This window comes from Varroa destructor, unplaced genomic scaffold (assembly GCF_002443255.2).
Source record: "Varroa destructor unplaced genomic scaffold, Vdes_3.0 BEIS01000002.1, whole genome shotgun sequence".
NCBI classification, from domain to species: domain Eukaryota; kingdom Metazoa; phylum Arthropoda; class Arachnida; order Mesostigmata; family Varroidae; genus Varroa; species Varroa destructor.
This window is the reverse complement of record NW_019211455.1, coordinates 35,352,164-35,373,820: the sequence shown is the minus strand read 5'-3', so window position 1 is coordinate 35,373,820 and position 21,657 is coordinate 35,352,164. Positions and strand designations below refer to the sequence as shown.

The 21,657-nt window shown below is 36.6% G+C and overlaps 1 protein-coding gene and 1 long non-coding RNA gene across 5 annotated transcripts in view; one reads left to right on the top strand and one right to left on the bottom strand.

Moving 5' to 3' along the window:
* aux (cyclin-G-associated kinase) overlaps positions 1-21,657 on the top strand; it is a 51,644-nt gene that overhangs the window by 18,097 nt on the left and 11,890 nt on the right. The window contains exons 1-9 of one of the 3 annotated variants that reach the window (XM_022791122.2): positions 2,443-2,583; positions 2,721-2,912; positions 7,170-7,231; positions 8,215-8,409; positions 10,178-10,408; positions 10,734-10,962; positions 11,287-11,430; positions 16,673-16,826; positions 19,653-20,680. In XM_022791122.2, coding sequence (XP_022646857.1) covers positions 2,783-2,912; positions 7,170-7,231; positions 8,215-8,409; positions 10,178-10,408; positions 10,734-10,962; positions 11,287-11,430; positions 16,673-16,826; positions 19,653-20,680 — 2,173 coding nt within the window. In that variant the 5' untranslated portion in view covers positions 2,443-2,583; positions 2,721-2,782. Of the gene's footprint in view, positions 1-2,442; positions 2,913-7,169; positions 7,232-8,214; positions 8,410-10,177; positions 10,409-10,733; positions 10,963-11,286; positions 11,431-16,672; positions 16,827-19,652; positions 20,681-21,657 lie in introns of those variants that run through there. The other 2 variants (XM_086978674.1, XM_086978676.1) reach the window with 2 other exon arrangements.
* LOC147757723 (uncharacterized) lies at positions 1,753-2,441 on the bottom strand. Of its 2 annotated transcripts, none has more exons than XR_015319955.1 (2): positions 2,208-2,441; positions 1,753-1,975 (listed from the first exon to the last, which is right to left on the bottom strand). It is a non-coding gene; the product is annotated as an uncharacterized LOC147757723 (long non-coding RNA). The 2 variants fall into 2 exon arrangements; XR_015319954.1 differs by having other exon boundaries at positions 2,227-2,420.

Genomic DNA, 21,657 nt, shown 5'->3' with positions numbered 1-21,657 from the left:
ATCCACACATAGGTTTTGCTCAACACATTCTCAACATGGTATTAGCCCGATACCCGTACCACAGGACGTTTTTATTAGCTTAAGAAAACTTTGTTTGTAGCCTTAACATACAAATGCGTTTTTACTAAACATGTAATTTCAAGTGTAGCGTCTTTTTTTATACGTATGAAGTGTAAATTCATTTCCGCTAAAATCGATAGGCTGGACTTGTTTAAGAGAAAAATAAATAATAGAAAATTAATTGGTATCTGGTGGTAGATCAAAACTGTATTTTCTAGTTAGATAGTTTTGAAGGCATATATTTTTAAGCAATATGGGTCGGGTTGGCATTGGTGTCATTTGAAGGCCGAAATTTGACAGTAGAAGACATACGTAAATCATTTTATTGCCTTTATTCTGACCCATGATAGAGCACCCGTAAAACAAATGAAAGTTCTAAAAATAATTGTAATATTTTATAATTTTATTACGATAAAAAGACATATTCTGCCCATGCCCATAAAAATGTATGCTGTTTATAATCAAGATGCATTTTTGTAAGAGATGTTCCAAGGATGAATCTGTATCCTACATTTGTCCTAGAAATTTCGACTTAAAGGCTGATTCTCGCATTGGTCGACGAATGAATTGATAAAAATATTGCGACCGTTGCCATGATCCTGCCAAAGAACTAAATAGCCACCACCAAACGGTTTTAAGCCATTCAAAGAGTGCTGGTTACAACAAAAACCTTGATGTTTGGATACCGTAGGAATTTATGCAAAAGGAGTTACTTGATCGTATTTTCGTCTGCGAAACTACAGAGACGCAGCGAGATTGAGCCTCCTTTAAAACGATTTATTATGGGAAATAAAGAGTGAATCTGCAGTCCGTGGCGAAGTTCAGTCTGACGGCAAAGTAGGTGATGTATTTAGTGGAACTGGAAAGGAATTATCCATTATGAGTTGCTGCTGCCTGGCAAAGCAATTGGTTCGGGCTTTTACTGTCAAAAATTAAAACAAACTGCAACAAGCCACTGAAAAAAATCCACCGGGACTAATGAACAAAAAAAAGCCTTCTACCATGGCAATATTACACCAGGTGTATCTCTAACCACCTAGCAACAGTCGAAAGAACTTCGATGGGAAAGTTTAATACATCTCCCGTATAGCCCGCATTTTGAATGAGAAGGTAACCTTTTACTTTTGATCTCCGCAAGATCCCTTTAACGTTGTGAATTTAGTTTCAATGGAGGCATATAAAAATAAGTTGTCATAACTTTTCACCAACCAGAGGAGTTCTATAGTGATGGTACAGTAATATTATCAAAAATAGCATAAGCTCATCGATCAAAATATCACATATAAAGTTCAATACAACTATTTTAAAATACAAAAAAGTATTTGCTTTAATTTTAGCTTGAAACGATCAATATTTTTCGATAGCTCTATATATATATATGTATATATATATATATATATATATATATATATATATATATATATATATGTGAGATGAAAAAATGCTGTATTTAAATGAAGATTTCTGAATCAACCAAAACAATCAAAAAACAGAACCTTGAAATTGACATCGAGTTGCATTAGATCATAAATGAGTTGTACCATGGTGCTGTAGTATGCTACTCGTCGGACTGATTATGCTTGTCTTTTAAAAGCGTCATGAAACAAAAGAATGGGTGAGCTTATGAGAGAGTTAATATTTACAATGAAATGACTAATAAATTGTTATCTATCTAGAATAATTTAATATATCTTATAGATTTTCAAAAACGTACTTTCTACTTTTATTAAATTGAAGTAATAAAAACCTACTCTTATCTGCAGAAACTAAAGATACACTGATAGCGTTCTTGATATGGAAGCCACGTTACCCTTTTTTATGTAAAGGATAACTGTAGAATAATTAGTACCTTCTTGTTTTTGAGCTCCTGTTGTTGACTGCTCGGATGTATAAAAGCTTAATCAAGGCTCCAACACTGCAATGGAGCAAAGCCACCTTTATTTGCATGGTACAATGAAACAACTATTTGACCTCCCAATAACAAACTTGTTTTAGAGCGATACGAAATAGCATCTGTTATTCGTAATACACTTAAAACCAAGCAATATAGAGCAACTCCGTTTTTCATAAACAGAATTACTTTTCGATTCATCCGCTCGAATAATATATCTGTAAAATATATTTGCAACTACACATTAATTAATCACCTGTTGAAAATCTCATTACCAAATTAGATATAACATGTAAAATCGAATATGGCGAAGGCATTAACTCGAGTGAGAATTTACACCAAATAGATTATTAAAGTTTTTTCTGAACAATCTGCACTGCTCTGAACAAATTGTTAACAAATTCAACGTAGAAATGTAATTCGAAACTGTCGCTTGCGTATGTTTCGTGTACGGGAAATGTGTTTGTTATTGGTTGTCCAGCTGTATTGAACGGCTAGCGAGGGCGGTTGTCTGTGTGTAGCTCGCTGGCTGTCATTCGACTGGGCCATCTACGACTCAGCCATAACCCACACAACAGCTCGATTGTTAATAGTTAGAACGGCAAGTCCACCAGCCGCTATCCGCACCGTTTGTGCGTAGCTACCAATTTTTCATTGCAATTTACTGTCTGCATATGTATGTGACCTGAAAATTTTGTTCCTTGTTCAATGTTATTTCCCATCGAACGTACGTTAGACACGCGCATGTAACTCTACGGCATTTCCACAGCCTTTGGTGTATGTGTATGAAACGGAAACGGTGGTTAGAAACGGAAAAACATCGAAATCATCATGTTTAAGTCTGCCCTCGGCTACTTTTCGGGGGCGGGCTCGTCCGCCTCAAAAGAAGACAACGAATTCGTGGGTCAGATTGTATCATTAGGAATCTTCAAATTGCGAGTTTTGAAAGTTATTGCTGAAGGTTAGCTACTATTACAAAAAAGCAACTATGATTGGCAATGATTTTATTTAAGCTTTATCTACAGTAGACGTGTAGGCACAATCTGATAACCTAAAATTAGTCAAACTAATAATATGACACTGAAATTTCAGTTATTTTTTACATAACAACTAGACACGGCCGCTGGAGTATATTAAGTTGTCCATTGTCAATTCTGTCAGGTGTAGCATACTGTGAGTATGCATTGCCAGTAAAATGATAGAAAACTCTTATGCTTCTCTAACACGAAATGCCACTTGTCTTCGCTGAGCAGCAGGTTCCGACCACTCTCTACATTTCCCTTATAGTCAAAGCACTTGAAAATTCTCATACTGTGTGGTCTTGCAATATGTGTGTGCATAATACCAGGACGTACTCGCTATGGGGGTAGTCCTTGAAAATGAAAAAGCTGTATCTCTGAATCACCTTAATTTTATTACAATAAAAAATAAACAGGGTTATTGCGTTTAGCAAAACAGCTCTCGCCTTATTGAGTAACACGTCACCTACTTTAGTAGTGTTTTGTGCTCCAAGCTAGCATACCTTCCTTTCACTAATTAAATAATTGTTCGCCAAAGTTACTGTTTATAAAAATAGCTCTACGTATGTTCTGTCGCGTACAAGTACCCATTATCTTTATTTTCCTATTCTTGCTTGACTACGGAAATGCAACTACTCAGGTGAATACGCTTGCTTAGTGTGCGATATAACAGAAGTTGTCGTAACCCTAACATGCAAGTTTCTGAAAAGGAATTGCCCCTTAGCACTTTGTTTGAGAAAGCTCTGGGAAGACGATTGGCTAATAAGAAAAAAGTCAGTTATACGTCTTATTTTTCTCTGAGTTGGCGAATTTTACTTCCATTTATATTTAACAGATTTGTTTTGGGTTATGGCTAAAATAAAATAAAATATGATTGGTTTGTACGTAGAAAATAATAAGATGTAAAACATTACATCCGTTATACTAAATTATATAACCATCGTATTTGATAATTCATTTGATATTTAAAATTTGGAAATATCTTTTGGAGTAAAAAAATTAAAAGTCTCAACATTTCCACTGAGGCCCTGCTTCATATAATACATTTACCTAGAACAAAGGATCTGTTTTCTAGTTTTTGGCACATTAGTAAAAAAATTCGACAAAAATTATGCATCATATTGGACTAAAATGGAATGAATCTGCCCATGCACAAGGTTTTTGAGAATCAACGGAAATTCTGCTTTTTGACTATTGCTAAATTCTCCGATCTAATTTAGCTGGCTTATAAGTATATAATAACAGGTAATGTTGTTTATGGGTTAACCAGAGAACATGTACATGGTTAGTACGTCATAGCCAACTACATTATACACGTCAAAATCTATAAATTCACATTGACGTGGTGACACACTTCATCATAAGACTGTATCATACTTCTCCTACCAGATGCCTATTTACCGTTAGTCCTTATAATTAACAAGACTATATCTGGTGTGTTGACATTTTTCTGCCCAGAGTGAAAATATAATATGACAAACAAATGTCTTCACTTGCCTCTAGTGCCTTCACTGCGCTATTAATCGATTTTCCTCTAGGTGTGAGTTGTAATTTGGTATGTAATACTAATTACAGTACCACTCTTTGATGTAAGCATATGCCATAGATGGCATGGACCTGTTATAAGGTCGAATAGTGAGATGATTTGTAACCTGGAGATGATTCACGCTTTTTAGTGCCGCTGTTTGCATTGGGTCATATTTGGATAAAGAAGAGCCAAATATACATAATAGCTTGCTGGGCCTTCGTTCCTGCTCTTGCGAACTTCGGTGCGCCGGAGAGTTTACCATACGTAGGCAAGGGAAAACGAGAACAGTTTATAACGTATTTACCTACTTCCATTTAAAGGAAAAAAACAAACATTTTGGTAAGAGGTAAACTAAACAGTGTTTACGAGGACGCTTCAGCTTTATTTGCAAGTATCCAGAATTGAACAAAAAGTTAATGCGGGATCGTATGCCAACTTATACAAAAAAAAAGACCATGTTATGAATAGACAAAAAACATTAATGAAACATTCTTAAGAGAGAGGCGAATGAAAGCTAGTGACAATACAGAAGTCCTCGAGTTTTAGAACGAACGGCCTAAAGTTGGCATGAATATTTGAAAATACCTCTAAAACAACCACCTTGAATATTCTGCCCATTTCGGTCCTCTGTCGTCAGTTCGATGCGATCGTTACTTAACTTAGAGTAACGACCACATACTTGCTTGACACGTACGAACTTGAAATAACTTAATTTCAAGTCTCTTACTATCGTGGATTTTCATGCCAACCTTTAGATGTTTTTTAGTGTTAGGAGCACATGACTTCCAAATATCATAAGATGTTTGTTTTTTGGTCAAATAATCTGGAAATTTTGAAACACGGTGAAAGAGCGCAATGTGACATTAGCGCACAACATCTTTGGCTATTTGTGTTTTCCGTTTGGCTAAATTTAGACAGCCGCATCTACCCTACCTTGAGGACGCGCTGGTTTATATATAACAATTAGAAAACCATCGGTCTTACTTTGGCGTATCGCAGCGTCCTTTACAGTGCACATTCGGCACAAGCATCGGGTTCTTATTTCTCGCAGCCTTCGAACATAATCTATCATATCTTAAATATAATAAGATACGCTAAACAAATGAAAACCGTTATTTCCCTTTAGTCTACAGATCTTAACGAGACGAGAAACTTTGGAATAAAATTGTAAATTCTAGACTGAGCGGGGTTTACTAGTATATCTCTAAACAGATTGCGCAGTGCGCTTAATATAAATCATATTAACAATGGGTACACATTGCAGTCGCAGAAATGTAATTTAAGAAGTACTTGTAAATATACCAAACTATATCAGAGTTAGATCGGAATTGTACAATAACATGTTTTAGCAATTGGTACCAATTTATTGATCTAATTTTATAGAGAAAATAAGTCTTTTCATAAACAAAGTATTAGGCTCTTACAAGCAAATTCGGCGGATTTTGAAGCTGAATAACCTCTGAATTAATCGAACTAACATGATTTTTAATGTGTCAGAGGTACACACTAATTACAGTGCTTTGGCAACCTCTGGGCAGCCATACCTACCATTTGTATTCTCATAAGTAATTTTCTTATCTATGGCTTCTCGAAGTGAATCGATAGTAATATGCTTGCCCACCAATTGCCTTACGTGGAAAGCCCGTAATCACACATCGTAGTTCGGAAGAACAATGTAGTGAAAGTGAAAGCTGGATATTCCTTTACTCAATCTAGGAAGTATTTTAAGCATGGTGATGAGGTCTGGCGTTGTCATCAAGTAACCAGACTGCGTGCTTTCTATCGCTGTATCAACGGTCTATCAATCTCATCAACACTCAAAACAGCAGGCTACCTTCATTATTTTATTTTCGGCGGATGTCTCATAGCAGCAGATGCGCCTTATGTATGTTGTAACTACTATCGTCACCTACTCAAAACTGCCACCAAGTTAATTTGTCGCCAAAGCGACGTCATTCTCTGGCCTGATCTTTCTCCAGCTTGCAGTGGTGACTGGGATTTTCCAAGCTGGTTTTTCGTGGATTAAAGTTTAACAGATTGAATGTAGAATACACATTTCCGACTGGCTTGGCGTTAATTTGCGATGAATCCATTTGTTAGTCTGTCTCCATTCTCTTAGTATTTGAGTGATAACAACACGTTATATGTGGAATGCCAGTTTTGGCGGACAGGGTCCTTAGACTTTAAGCTCTGATTTCGCAAAGACCTTCCCTACTCTTATTCTTCGGGTTTCGACATCTGGTCATCTACTTGCTGATCCTCAACACTCCAGTCTTCGTTCTCAAAACATAATTCCATGGCGCTTTTTAGCTCGGATTTAATTGAAATTGGCAAAGTGCTAACACAACATGGTTTTCCAAGTTACCCGCATAATTGAATCGATAATCGAGCATTGCAGTCCGACCATGTATATGCCCTAGGAGAATATAGCCATCGCTGAATTTAGTCATAGGTTAAAAACTATCTTCTAGTTTTTAATCTAAATGATAAGCCTTATCATAAATAAATAGTAATATGTTCCCCGTGTTTCTATTTATAACAATTTCAAATCAATAAAAAAATGATGTTATATATTGATATTAATGCATTAAAGTAGAGAACAGTAATATTAAGCCAGTGTGTTGATTAAGACTATACGCTTATAATGAAAATTATCATTTTCTGATTACAGGTGGTTTTGGCTTCGTATTCTTAGTTCAGGACACAAACACCGGAAAAAGCTTTGCGCTTAAGGTAGATCATGACAGATTGAACCCTGATTGTTACGTACCATGTTAAATAATGGGCTATATGAAGTTTTGTTTCTTTAAGAATCTCAGGCAATGATACGTAGTATCTACAAGCATTCGATCTATCACCACACGACAACAGTGGGATAGTTAAGTGAAAATAGCATAACGAGGAAAATTAAATCCAACAAAATTTATAGTAATTTTTTATTAATTTTTTTCTGGGAAAATTAGTGTGTTGCTGGAATTGAAATTGTTTGACAAACGCGCTTTAAGTGGAAATATAATTATGAATTTTTCATAAGTGACTTAAATATGACAATAAGACGTTAATGTCGAGCGTGTCCGAGAACCGCAGTTTAGTCCTTATAACAATCGAGCTGATTGAAAAAGCGGAAAAATTATTTAGCCGAAGTAACGCATTGTATTGCAAGAAGTAGTGCTATTCCGTAAAGGCTATACTAACGATGCGTATGAGGATGTTTGATGATGATTGAAGTCCCTTCCGAATAAGAGGAAAACAGTTGTGGTTAATTGTACACCCAATTACGAAATTCTTATTAATAAGATGGTCGAAGGACTTTTTTTTTATTAATTACGGAAGAGCTGGTCATATTTAATAATATTAATGACATTCACTGTAAAGGTTTAATACATACAGATCTATCACGCGATGGAATCATTAGGATGTAATATGGGATAGTTGTTTACAAACATTTACGCTTATTGTATAGAAGGTTTTTAAAACAAAAACTTTGATAATAATGAATTGCTTAAAAAACTACTTATATCATCACTGCTCAATTTTAGCTGATGGGTTCAGTGAATCCGGGGTGACTATCGATTATTACATAATAATCCTGTGTGTCTACGTTCCTGAGCATGTCTGATATTTGTTCTAATCTGTTATTACGATTCATTTTATTTACGTATAATCATAAAATCTGAGCTTTAACTTTATTGCATTGTATTATACTTGGGGATTAGCGAATGTTCAGCGTCGATCAAGAAAGCGCAGATTCAATCGAGCAGGAAATTCGTGTGCTCAAGCAACTCAAGGGACACCCAAATGTCATCGAATTCTGCGCTTCTGCCGTCGCCGAAAGCCAAGGGGGCCGTAAAGAATATCTCATTCTAACTGAGTTCTGCTCCGGTGGTGTGGTTGTTGATGCTATTAATAAGGTAAACACAGTATTTCATCAGCTAGATTGCTTTTAATAATAAAAACATTTATATACCGAAATAATGAGTCGTTTGTTCTTGACATACAAAAATAAAACGTTTTGAATTATTTTTGATTAGCACAAACATTTCAATATTTCGATTCGTTTCGCACATTACGACGCATAACCAAGTCTACTTTGATTAATTGTATATACCGAGTTTGTCATCTATTCTTCTTATATTATATTCATTGAGCGTGGTAGGGATTTTCTAGGGCTGTATCTAAACAAAAATAGACTTATCAACCAGATGCTCAGCATGTGCTAGAAATGACATTTCAAACGGTCATGCCAAGCCAATACAAGCCTTATCAATTGCGATTACAGCGTCAGCGATTTCGGCGTTAATTCGAGGCCTCAACCGCTAACAAGCTCGTTTCAAAGTTTTTCTTTACGATTCTTCAAACGCTTTCTTTATAACACGAGTGAACGAGCCATCGTTGCCATGTTGAAACTTGTTGGATTTTCGCTTGGTAATGCTTTATACATAGTAACCCAACAGGCTCAAGTCTGGGTTTTTCGGCGAGTGTATGTTCTTATTCCAGGGTATGAATGTAGTGCTAAATAGCGCACACTGCACTCATCGCCTTGTATAAGTAGGTGCAGCAGTGCCGATGCGCCTAGTTTTGGAAAAGATAAGGTCTTCTTTTAGATACCTCAACATAGATTTACGGTGTGATAACAGTTTCTAGAACACGCAAATTAACTTCTCTCCCATCTTGGAAGATGTTCGATGACATGACGTCTCTATCAGTGAAGACAAACTAAAAACCTGAATATTAGCTGAAAAATTGTTTCTACGCGTGACGTATCATTTGCGCTGTAAGCAAGCCAGCGATCATTTCTACGGTTGATTTTCGCGTCGAGGGTGAAAAAGATGTTTTCGTCCGAAAAGAATCGAAGACAATTTACTGTTTCATTCTAAGAGAACTCTGGCGAATAATGGCGATCTATTGGTTTTATCGACATTGGAGTGCATTTGTCTTACTTATGATATTTGATATGTAACATTCTGTAACATGGTAGTCTTACTCAAATAAGATTTTTTTACAACCGATCTAAGCGAAACAGAACGATGGTCAGAAATATATTTTGGAAAGGCATCGATTAATTCTGAGGTCCGAACTGCTTTTGTATGTCGAACATTTTTCATTGATGTGTGCTAAAATGTGCTTCTGCCTCACCTGCAGCCACAAGTTTATTTGCACTGTCATACGCGATCAACTTGGGGATGACCCAGCAAGTTCATAATTGTGCCGTTTATCGGTGCAAGCTTGTTTATATTTTTCTGGAAACAATTTTTTTATTTGTAGTAGTGCTTTCGAATAAATGCATTCAAAAACGCCAGGATTACGCAAGTTTAGTTCGTCCACCCTTTACTTAATTTATTATAATTTGAACGATATATTGCCAAATTTTAGTGAAAACATTATATACAGTATGATAAACTTATTTCGCGGAGCAGTGGGAGGAGTAGGCACACAGAGTGTAAAGTGGAGCATACAGTTATGAAAGAAATTAATTTTGAGTTAGAAAGAAGGTAGACTTAGACGTGGGAACGAATATATTTTAACTGTTAGCTTAATATTTTTGTTGGTAGGAACATTCTTTCTAACTGCAAAGTTAGAAAGAATGTTCCTACCAATAATTACCAATCATTAATCTACTTCTGCTCCTGCATCTCCCGTTTCTGTATGTGACTGATGAATACGAATTAATACTTTTAGGCGAAGCTAAGCATGGACCAGGTGCTTAAAGTCTTCTACCAATGTTGCAAGGCTGTATTACATATGCACACACAGCAACCGCCAATCACGCACCGGGACTTGAAGTTGGAAAACTTGCTAATAGCGCGTGATGGCACTGTGAAACTCTGTGATTTTGGCAGCTCAACGATTGCCTGTCATATCGTTGATGACAAATGGACTGCTTTGAAAAGGAGTCTCGTTGAAGATGAGGTGACTGTCTCGATTTTGATGAGTAGATTCTTACTAATCGTACACTTTTCATAGCTTAGAATCCAGAGTTTTGTTTGCTGAGCCTTGAGGTATTTAAAAAGCCATGTTGATTGGAAGTAAACTCTCGGCGTTCATTATCTATAAGGGAATTCGTATTTGTACGTAGTTTCTTTGAGACCTTACCAGTAATCTCGAATATGTAAAGAAAACAGTTTTTTCTGGCTCAGAGTGCAGGAGCCATTCATCGAAAATTTTTCGAGGTTCTTCTTACAGAAAATTAAATAAGAGCACTGATCTTTGCGATTATAATGTGACGTTCCATTAGATACAACGAAATACAACGCCGATGTACCGTGGCCCCGAATGTTTGGACACGTATAACAATTTTCCTATCGATCATCGCCTAGACGTATGGGCTCTTGGCTGTATTCTGTACGTGCTTTGCTACCGACAACATCCATTCGCAGACGCCGCTAAACTTGCCATACTCAATGCCAAGTACAACATCCCCGCAAATGCCGACACTGAATTTGGAGATCTACAGCAGCTCATTGGTACGTCATTGGCAGATTAATAGCAACACTAATAAAATAAAAGTTGATCTAAAAAGTAATTCATGTATTAACATAAAAATAACTAACAATAAAAAATATCAATAATTTAAGCGCTCATGTACTATACTAAATAGAACAAAGGCAACTGATTTGGTGGGCTGGGAGAAATACTAATTTACTACTCATAGTGGGCTTATCGTAAAATATTTGTTGGTGTTTTCAAGATTCTATACTGAAAGCTATGAGATGAACCTGTGTCTATTCTCCGTTATTCGGCGTGACGATAAGCACATTATGAGTGAATATCTTTGTTTTATGGATTAGGTGATATGTTAACTATTGATCCCCGAGAACGGCCGTCAGTGAATAATGTCTTACATCGACTCGAAGTTCTCGGAAAACTACGAGGTATCGAACTATCTTCTGCCCCGTTTCTGACACAACATGGTATTGTCGCTTCGGTTCCAGGTGAGTTAGTGTAATGAAAGTTATAGACGCAACTAACGTAAATAGCTTGTGGCTCATGCTTATGCGGTTTATGGTTGTCGCGTTCCTCGGTCGTAATTGCGCGGAGAGTCGGCCGTAATAGATAGCTTACCTGTTGTATTTTCCATTCTCCATCGCTGTGTACGTAGCTTACTATATAATGCGCGGTAAAAACGATGCACTGAAGTACTACATTAAGAACAAAATGATAGTTAGAATTTGCTTTCTTAAAAACTTACAAACTAATAGAACGTATTGCGGATCAGTTTGTTATGAGTGATTTAATTACTGTTATTATGGGTAAATACATTATTGTGAATTCAAGAAAATAAACCTTTATTAGGTTAAAAGAGGGATTTCACCGTTTATTTGAATACATTTCTTCATATCGTTTCGAGTCATATAATACTATTAGATTCAGTATTGTATATATCAACGGGGAGTATATCATGTTAAGATAAAGACGAGTAAGAATGATATTGCATGATTCTTTATCTAATCATAACTGATTAGGTGTAAATAGATTACAAAGTAATATTAAAAACGTCACACACCACTGTTATAATGAATAACCGATTGTGGTGTCTTTGTTACTTGTTTACACCTATGTTATGAATCCTTTTTAATAACCAAGGTGTTATTTAGACGCTGAGTTAGAGGTTAACGACCTAACTAGGCTCTGCTTCATTTTCTTGGTTAGTGGATAACACAGTAAAGCTGATGTCATAATAGAGAAACTTAAATACTTTGAAATTAGTAGAAAAAAGTCCCTTCATTAATACGAACGCTGGAGAAATAGAGAAGAAAGCCTGCGCTCTGCCCCGCCTCTAGGAGTGAAAACTCCTATAAGCCATGCTCTATAGAAGACATTTACAAGTCGTTATTTCGAGCTCTTAACTGGTCGCATGTTCGTACGTGTTGTGCTTGCCCAAAATGGCCGAACACCCAAAAGGCTTGAAACCAACTAACTCATATGATGAGAATTTGCTTAAGGAACTACTGAAGTATATGAAGAAAAAACAAGATAATGCATTGACTTTACTTGTTGATATACGGGAAGCAATTGATCAAGTAAACGGAATTAAATTTTCAGGGAAGTACCAAGCTTTGGGCTACAAAGAATTATCATAAGGAAAAGCTTAATTTTCTGATATATTGCAAAAAGACAGTCCACATGGTAGAGTTAGAAATGATGTTAATTTTCAACGTGTATGGCCTGTAACGTAAAGTTCGTGTGTTTATGCAATCTACTAAACTAGTTTGAGCTTTAGTATGTATTGCTTACATGCGCAGTGACCTCAAGGAATGTAAATAAAGTACAAGTGTATATGGGACCGTCATCTCTATAAGATAAGAGAACTAAATGAGTATTAATAAACCAAAAGTACGTGTTATGCAGTTTCTATGAGGCAAGCGGGTGGGAAATTGGTTACCTACAGTAGCCAATAAGTATCATATTGTCCCAAAAAACAAGGTGCTTCGGGTAACGCTACAGGTTCCGTTTAGAATCATAAAATTTATAAGACTTACAAATCCTTACCACGATGGCTACGGCCTATTCTATATAACCCTAATTATTGTTTGTATTGCAACAATAAAGCTATTCGAATCAGGATTGTTTAAAGACTAACCTAGTATTTGGAATTGATATTCTCATGTCACTGCCCTACAGGTTTTAATTATATGATTCCTGTTGATGATAACTGCACCGGGACTTAGCTTCAAGTGCCACCTAATAGTTTTAGTACACTGGCAATTAATAGGTATTCATATTACGATGTGTAAACAATGGAAGTAGATGGTATTTAAATTCTAGTATAGAACATGCGAAAAAGGTCTTGACATGTTTCGAATAAACCGAGAAACACGTAAATACATTTATACTGCTGATTTGTGGAAAATATTGAAGATCATTAAGAAGTGCTGGTACGGTGCTTAAGGCCTGTTTTGTTACTTGATCTACAAAATATATTAATAAGCATGCTGTGATGCGTATAATATGTAGCAATATAAAATTCAATGTTCCTTTTGCATCACTCACATGTATAACAATATATAGGAAGAAGCTATTGTCTTTTGAATTGAGACGTCCATAAAACAAAGATAACTTTGTACTTATGTTTCACGAAAGACAAAACTTTAGGTCATCTGGCTTATCTGGCCGCCGGGTAGTTTATATTAAATAGATGCTGTAAAGTTATGTAGAACAGGAGCTTTGCAAATGGATTCCTTTAATTTTATCAGGTTTTCAAAAAAGGTTTCCAATATTACTGATTCGATTCAATATCACAACTTCCGTTCCTGGATGGTCTCCTTAGCGTTGTTCTATGCATTTTTTAATTTCATCACATAATTTTTCATAAGCCTGTGTGTCGCATATAAGCCCGTATAAGAATATTAAATGAGGTAACGTAAATAAGGACTGAAATTGGTCATATTTGTACATTTAAGGGCGGGGGTTCTCTCGTTTTCTTGTTTAACCCAACTTGACTCGTTTTATATTCGACAAAAGAGGACACGGTAATAGTTTTGATTTTTGTTATTCGTGCTATAATATAATAATAATGACGAAATGTAAGTTAAATCCTTATGCTTCTGCTAAAAGCTACGAAAATGTCCAATAGTTGTATTTTTTTTAATTAAAAACACTACGTTTTAGTCATAATAGTTATATGCGAAAAGCTGAACGACGACAGCAATGTAGCGCACACTTCATAAGCAAATTATAATAAACCGGTTTTAAATTGATGGATCTTGATATCCGACAAGAGGGTGCAAGTCTAGCGCGCTTAAATCCGCTTAAGCTAAGTCGCCGTGTGTTGCCTTTTTGCCTTTCAGGTATGTATGGGGGCAGGGGGAATACAGAACCACGCTCGGCGGGTCTTTGTTCCGCAGTAGCGGTTTGGACAGTTTGGCCAATCATCTGGTTATGGGCACTTCTATTTGGCTTTCTTCGACAGAGAGAGAACAATGGGCGGGTAGCATATAAAAGAGTTCGACTTGAAGAGATTTACATCGACCAAGATTTCGAATAATGCTCTACATCCCCAAGAGGGTCTCATGGATGGCTATTCCTCGCCGAATCATGCTGGAAACACTGAATCATGTAAACCAAATGACATGATTGCGTATTAAATACGCTGGGAAACTTTGGGGTGATATTGTCATATAAGTATTCTAGTATTATCGTGCTGAAATCGCATCATAAGGTCCAGTACATTAGTGATTCTGCGACGCAGCCCAACTTTATTTAGTAGAAATTTCACTGGGAAATATTCCTCTATTCACCTTTTGAGGAAAATGAAATATTAGTATACCATACTCATGCTTATGTGAAAAGCGAAATCGTACAGATTTATTTTGTTGGAAAAAAACATTTAATTGTAAATTAATCTAATATATCGTTCCTTTTTTTTAATGAAAGAATCCTGCACTGTGTCCAATTCGACGACTGCCGAAAATAAGAATAGATTATGATGATAGGCTAATGAAAGATATATGTTAGATAAAGCTTCCGCACGGCTGCATGGCTTTTTAAGCACACAGTGTGCTATTAGGAACATTCTAGTAGGAAGTTATTCACCACTTGACTTAATTTAAGCGGGCTGACTGAGCATGAAGAAGATAATTTATGAACTATGGTTGCTATTATTGTGTTTGTATTAATAAGGGACGGTAAAGGATTTTAGAAAAAAGCAATCACAGAATGATATATTGCCGTTCGAGTTCATAGCGGGCGGGTTTTAATAAGTCATGGAAAATCGGAAAATTTATGTGGTTTTCAAATCGGAAAAGCTTATAGTATGAACTTTGTATTTGGGTAAAGATCCACTATTATGAACGCCGTCAGCTGCTAGCTTCAAAATTTCAAAAAGCAAAAAATATTTTAAGGCAAATTGTATTTGGAAACGTAAAAGCTTGATACATACTCTATTAGTGCGAGACAAATTCCAGTGAAAATTAAAGTCAGAAAATATGCCCAGAAACATCGAACATCTTTCTGTGAAAGTGATAAACAAATGCCAACAAATATCAGGAAGGAGTTAATAAGTGCAACAGGAGCCAATGAAAAAAGTTTTTGTTTTAATTTTTTGCTTTGTTTATGATGCTACCAAATTATGTTATGAAGTGTAACTTTAATATAGTGGTAATTTACAGAATAGGACGTACTTGGTTATTGCTTTTCAACCCGGTAGAATATGTGCACTGTCATTTTAGTCAATAATCCGTCTCGAGTTCGTGACCCTGTTTAAAATTTTAAATAAAGGAGGTGGCCAGGTTGAACAATTACCAAAGTACGTTCTTCAGTGTAGTATTTTGGATATTATTATAATACACTTTGATGTCTTCAACATTATATACAATGTGCTTTAAAATTTCATGCTAGGTGTGAAAATTGCATATCCTAAAGATGTTCTGTATTTTGCTTTTATCTTTTGTTATAACACTCGAGCTACTTTTGGCTCCCTCTTCACGTACACACTCTTATTGAAGATACTTGAAATGTTATTAATTTCTTCTGAAAACCTAATTCAGAATGTCTAATTTTATTCACTTGCTTGTTTGGTGTGTAACTCTTCCACACGTCTGCCGTTAAGGCTAGCGTTAGTGTCTTCAGGTACAGTAGTATTTTTGTCTATTAAGGGACAACTTAACGGCGAATGTATTAACCGTTTTAGAACTATTCAGGCTTCTGAGTCGCGTGGTCAATAAATAATATAAGACAATCATATACTACCTTTTGAAAGCTTATGTAATTACGTTACCTTTAGTACTATTTACAGTATTGTTTATTTCATTAGCCGTCGTTTTATGATTTTTTAAACACTTCGTGTAGTATTTTTTCACAGTATCCTCTTATTTTTTAAGAGGACAGCTTATTGTGCAATTTTAGTTTAGGTAAAAATGATATCGATTCGAAATATAGCGTACACAAATAGCGTGTTGTTTGTGTGGCACGAGAGTGGCACCGCGGTTGTTCGCCTTTTTTTTTTTATATTTCTTATTTTTGGAGCAGACAGTAGCTGATGTTAGGCACTTATTTTAGATGGCTTAAAAAAACACCGATGCCTATGAAATAGCGGAACGTAAGCAAACCCTTATTAATCAAGCCCTATTAGAACAGTCCTTACTTCTCATGTCACTTTTTTGCGATGATAAATATTGATCAAGTTAAGCTCTGGTTCATATTGTCGTTTTATGCACCGTTTATTGTATATTGCAGTTGCTATAGATCCAGTACTCGATGCCACAACTGCGCGAACACCTGGCACGATCCCTGAAGGGGTCAATTTGATGAACACGCTTCGTGAGGGAGCGGGCAGTTTCTTCAAAAAACTTGGAGATACATCTTCGAAAGTAATTCAAATAGCTCAGCAGTATGTATCATTCTTTACCTCGTTGCCACCTTTATTAAATACAAGATGTACCCTCGAATTCTATTCCGTGTTTTCATAATGTTGAGGGCTTCTCGCGAGTCTCAAGCTTGTAAATTTCCCAATTCACTAAATAGTAGTCAACTTGCTTCTTTGTTAAGTTATTTCCTGTTTCAGGTAGTTAACAAAAAGTGATCAACGCAATACCCTAAAGAATAGTAATTACGAATAATAAGCTATGCGGGTATCACATATAGCTGAAAAAAATCGTCGATAATAAATTAGTGTCTCCGCTGTAGAAGCCTGTGGTAGAATCTCTGAAGTCTCGAAAAAAAATTCAACATATTGATGATATTTAAACAATTTTCCTATGAGAAATCTTCGCAATTTTGAGAAATATGGTAATCTACGGGAGCAATGTCTGATGAGCATGGTAGTAACAGAGAACTTTCAACTGTAACCCTTATTCCTTTGCCATTGTAATTCCTGCGGTGTGAAGTTATACGTTGCCGCGAAATAAAAGTGCCTTAGTTCTATGTCACAATTATAGTTGTTGAGATTGTCGAGCGTGTACATCAACCGTGATCAGTGAATCAAGACTTTTAAAACTGTAGTAGACAACACCTGCGCTAGACCACCAAATAGGTACTATAAGTTTCTACGTTACATAAGAACTCTGCGTTTCAATCTTCAGGTTTGATTTTTTCTCAAATCATGCTGCAAATGCGTTCCCAGTTTTATACTTTTGACCGAGGTGAATAGGTTTGGCTTCTCGGCATGTACCGAACCTAGGTGTTAACGCACATGTACCTTGAAATAAGCATTTGTCGCTTCTTTTGGCTCCATTCTCCTACGCATTCGGTCTTCCGCAAGACTCAATTTGGAGTTCGAAATTGTTTCCCTGGAATTTTTACATGGCATAGCTTGGTCGAGTACAAGGCTAATACTGCAAGCTGCCTTTGCAGCTTATTTCGTTCCATCAGCGAAAACGCTACGGAGCTTATCGAATGGTAATAAACGCAATGGCAATATCGAGCGTCGACTGACCTAGTGGATGCGCATCTGCAACATACATTGTGTGTATGCTTCTTTACTTACTGTAATTGCACCTTAATGTTAACGCTTTTTATACTCAAGTAGGAACTACATGCTGACGAAATCAATAACAGTTAGTGGCAATGGCCGCTTATTGCCTCTTCCTGCTCGCTCCTTCCCTAGACTCGAATGTTGTTCTGCTATATGGTCAGCGGTGGTCAGCACTACGTGGTGCTGTCCGTCTCTACATTACAATTAACAAAGTTATAACGGAGAGTTATAACGGCGGAGTCATAACGACTCCGCCAGAAAACCTTTTGTTATCCGTTCCGGTTTACTTTTAAAATTCGACGAAGGACCGCTAGAGCCACTTTTGGTAGGATATCGTTAGTAGAAAAATCGAGAACTAGCAACCCTTTTCTTGAGCAAATTTAATTGAAGAAATTTGTTTGATAATTGCTGCCGAGTCGCAATTTATCTTGTCAGTCAGTAATGCAAGCCTTGAAAGAGGTTTGTTTAAGAAACGTCGTGAAGGCGTCATTGCCGTAATAAGCTGAGCATAGAACAATATTTGACAGAGAAAATTGATCGCGTGTCCTGGCGCAGTTGAAGGAAGAGTCTTTAACCAGTTTGACAAATTAGTGCAAAAACCTAAGCGTTGCCAAGTCGTTGCCTCTACGCAAATCACAATTTCGACTTGAACAATTGTTGTTTCGTCTAATGGCTGTCATCTATCAGAAGGTCTACCAAAATAAAATGTGTGCTTCAAGTCAAAAATGTTACATTTTAACTTTTTCATCGAGGCTTGAACTGTTCCTTTACCATAGACTTCCCGGCGATGCAATAGACGAAAGTTCAACGTATCTGTGTTCGGCAGCTTTAGGAGCTTTTTAGCATTCGTATTTGTTCGCGATCCTAACCGATTTGTCAAAAAAGGAGAGAGGAAAGCGTCTTTAAATATATATTACCTTTACAATGTATGCAAAGAATGCAAGAAAACCTATTTTTTAATCTATGGTATCTTTAATGTTGCACTAAGTTAAGCTACACGCTGCTATGATTTGCACCTATCTCTGGCACGTTGCTTACTGTTCTGCTTGTTACGGGCAGGCGCCCCGCTATAGGTAGTTGTCACGCAGACCACGCTGCTTTTCTGCATCTAAGCAATAGAAAATTAGTTAGCTTTTAACGATATTTTATGGTATAAAGGAATTACGATTGATTAACGCTGAGAGAGGTACGATTTTAATTCGCCCTAGTATTGAGAGCAGTAAAAGAACGTTCAGATTTAAAAAAATAATTCTAACTATGCCTATTCTTTAAACAAATGGGATGCTTGAATCCAGTTAGTTTACAAATTCGATATTTTCACGTTTTTATATATTCGGCAGAACTTTGTAAGAGTAAAAAGTTAACCGATACACAAGAACAGATAATAGCTAAGTGATTTGTGTTCCCAGAAAAAAATGCCAGTTATTGATAAAATTGAGCAAAAAGTAATTATAGGAAATTAATCTATAAGACATTTATAATAGAAACGATTCCGTTCTGGAAGCGATTCATTGAACCATATTTCGTTAAGCGATAATTATTATATGGGGTTTGATATCTTCTTAATTATGATAAAATTTCGTAAAAATTGAAAAGATAGAGATAAATTTGTGTATCGGGCGCGGATCAGACTATTAATACATGATCATTCAAAACGTAACAAACCCGTTTCGTAAGATTCAACACATTTAACCAATATCGGTAATAAATTATTTGTACCGCTGTGGTATGTGTCGCTTTCAGGAGTATCGGCAAATCAGAATTGGATATGCACTATATTACGAACCGAATAGCAGTCATGTCTTATCCGGCCGAGGGTCTGGAAAGTACATATCGAAACCATATAGAAGACGTTCGAGCAGTACTAGAAGCCCGCCATCAGAACAATTACATGGTCGTTAATATTTCTGGCCGGTCGTACACAAACAATAAATTTCCTGGCATTAAGGTTATCGAGCGACTATGGAACCAGAAGAAAGCCCCAGAAATCGATGCGGTGCTTGAACTTTGTCATACAATATACGTATACCTGAGTGGAAAGCGCAATGCAGTGGTTATTCATTGCCTTGATGGAAAAGCTGTTTCTGCGCAGCTGTTTGCGGCGTTTATGCTGTATTGCCGTGTTTTTACTAACCCCAAAGATGCTTTAAGTATGTTTGCTGTCAAACGCTTCCCCGTGTCACTCAGTCCTGCTCAAATGAGGTACCTGCAGTACTTCTATAACGTGATTCGGCACAAGGCCCCGCATGGCCAATTAATGGAGATTACCCGTGTGACTATGCGACCACCACCCCTTTTCACCAAGGTGCGTGACGGCTGCCGACCATTCGTGAACATTTACGTGAAAGATGAATGCGTGTACTCCACATGTCTCGAATATGAAAAACTCACGCATTTTTCAGCGACAGCAGGCAATGTCGACTTCGATATACCAAGGGGTTTGAGGCTATTTGGGGACGTAGCAGTTGTCCTGAACCATGCACGAGCCTCTACATTTGCTAAAGGTCGAATTCAGGCCGTCCCTATGGCAACGATCCAGTTGTTTACTGGATATATCGATACTACGGCAAGCAAGCTGACATTTGATATCAATCAGCTAGATCTAATTGAAGAGGTGGACCGGTATTCGGGCGAGTTTGAGGTAGTTTTGCAGATTCGATTCGTCCAGGAGGAAGTCCAAGATCCTACAGCGACTTTCAATAAATTTTTGAATATTACTACACAGCCAAAAATTGTTTTTTCATCTGAAGAGGAGATGAGTGCAGCAATTGGTAGGTTTCATTAAAATCGTGGCCTTTGTAATTAACTTCACGGTTACAAATGATGTGCTTACTAATTAAGAAAGACTGAGCATATTATCATCATAACGTACGCCATCTGCCTTACGGCTAAACTTGTCCATATATATAAAATCGACTTCTGTCCAGATTTTATCTATTAAATTTTACATCATTATATATTTATGCATCAAATACTTTGATTTGAAATACGTAAACGCGAAGAGCTGTAGGATGACACGTGGATTCGGTTCTTGTTGTTGACGTTATCGTGACTTTTGTATCTATAGGTTTTGTTCGAGATCTTATAATTAACTGTAGCGACGCTATAGCCTCCGCGAATGAAGTATGGTTTTTGTCTGTTTTTAACCAACTCTTATCCAAGTCATTAAATATCACATGGTTTTTGTTTTGGTCACGTTTGTTTGATCTATGGCTTAAACGAGCAGGGGGTAATTTTCACAATTTCATACCGTCTTAGAACCGCGAACCAACTTGTTAATCCAGAGGTTTCAATATTAACATATTAAAGCTGCTGTTCACGGTAACTACGTGGTTGCCGTGATGTGTTATGGCATGCGACAAACCAAACTTACTTAAGAGAAAAGGCGCAATTATTTCTTAAGCATATGCACTTCCTTAGATAATAAAGTATAGCGAGATTCGAAGAAAACCACTGATTCTCTTTTATGGCTTTTTTTAAACCATTCCTTCACTACTGCATAACCCATATCATCGAGGTTCACTGGTTTTCGTTGTACCTATGCCAAAAAAGCATCTAGCATTTACTCAGTACACCTTAACTGATATGGATTAGAAAATTTCAAACAGGACTATTGCAATCACTGACAAATTAGAAGGTTTGCAAGTGTCGATTTTATTAAATAAATACGTGCGCTCATTCATTTCAGGCAAAATATATTTGTTGTCCTTGCTCCCGACATGAGGTAGACTCGTTAGGTAGCAAACTC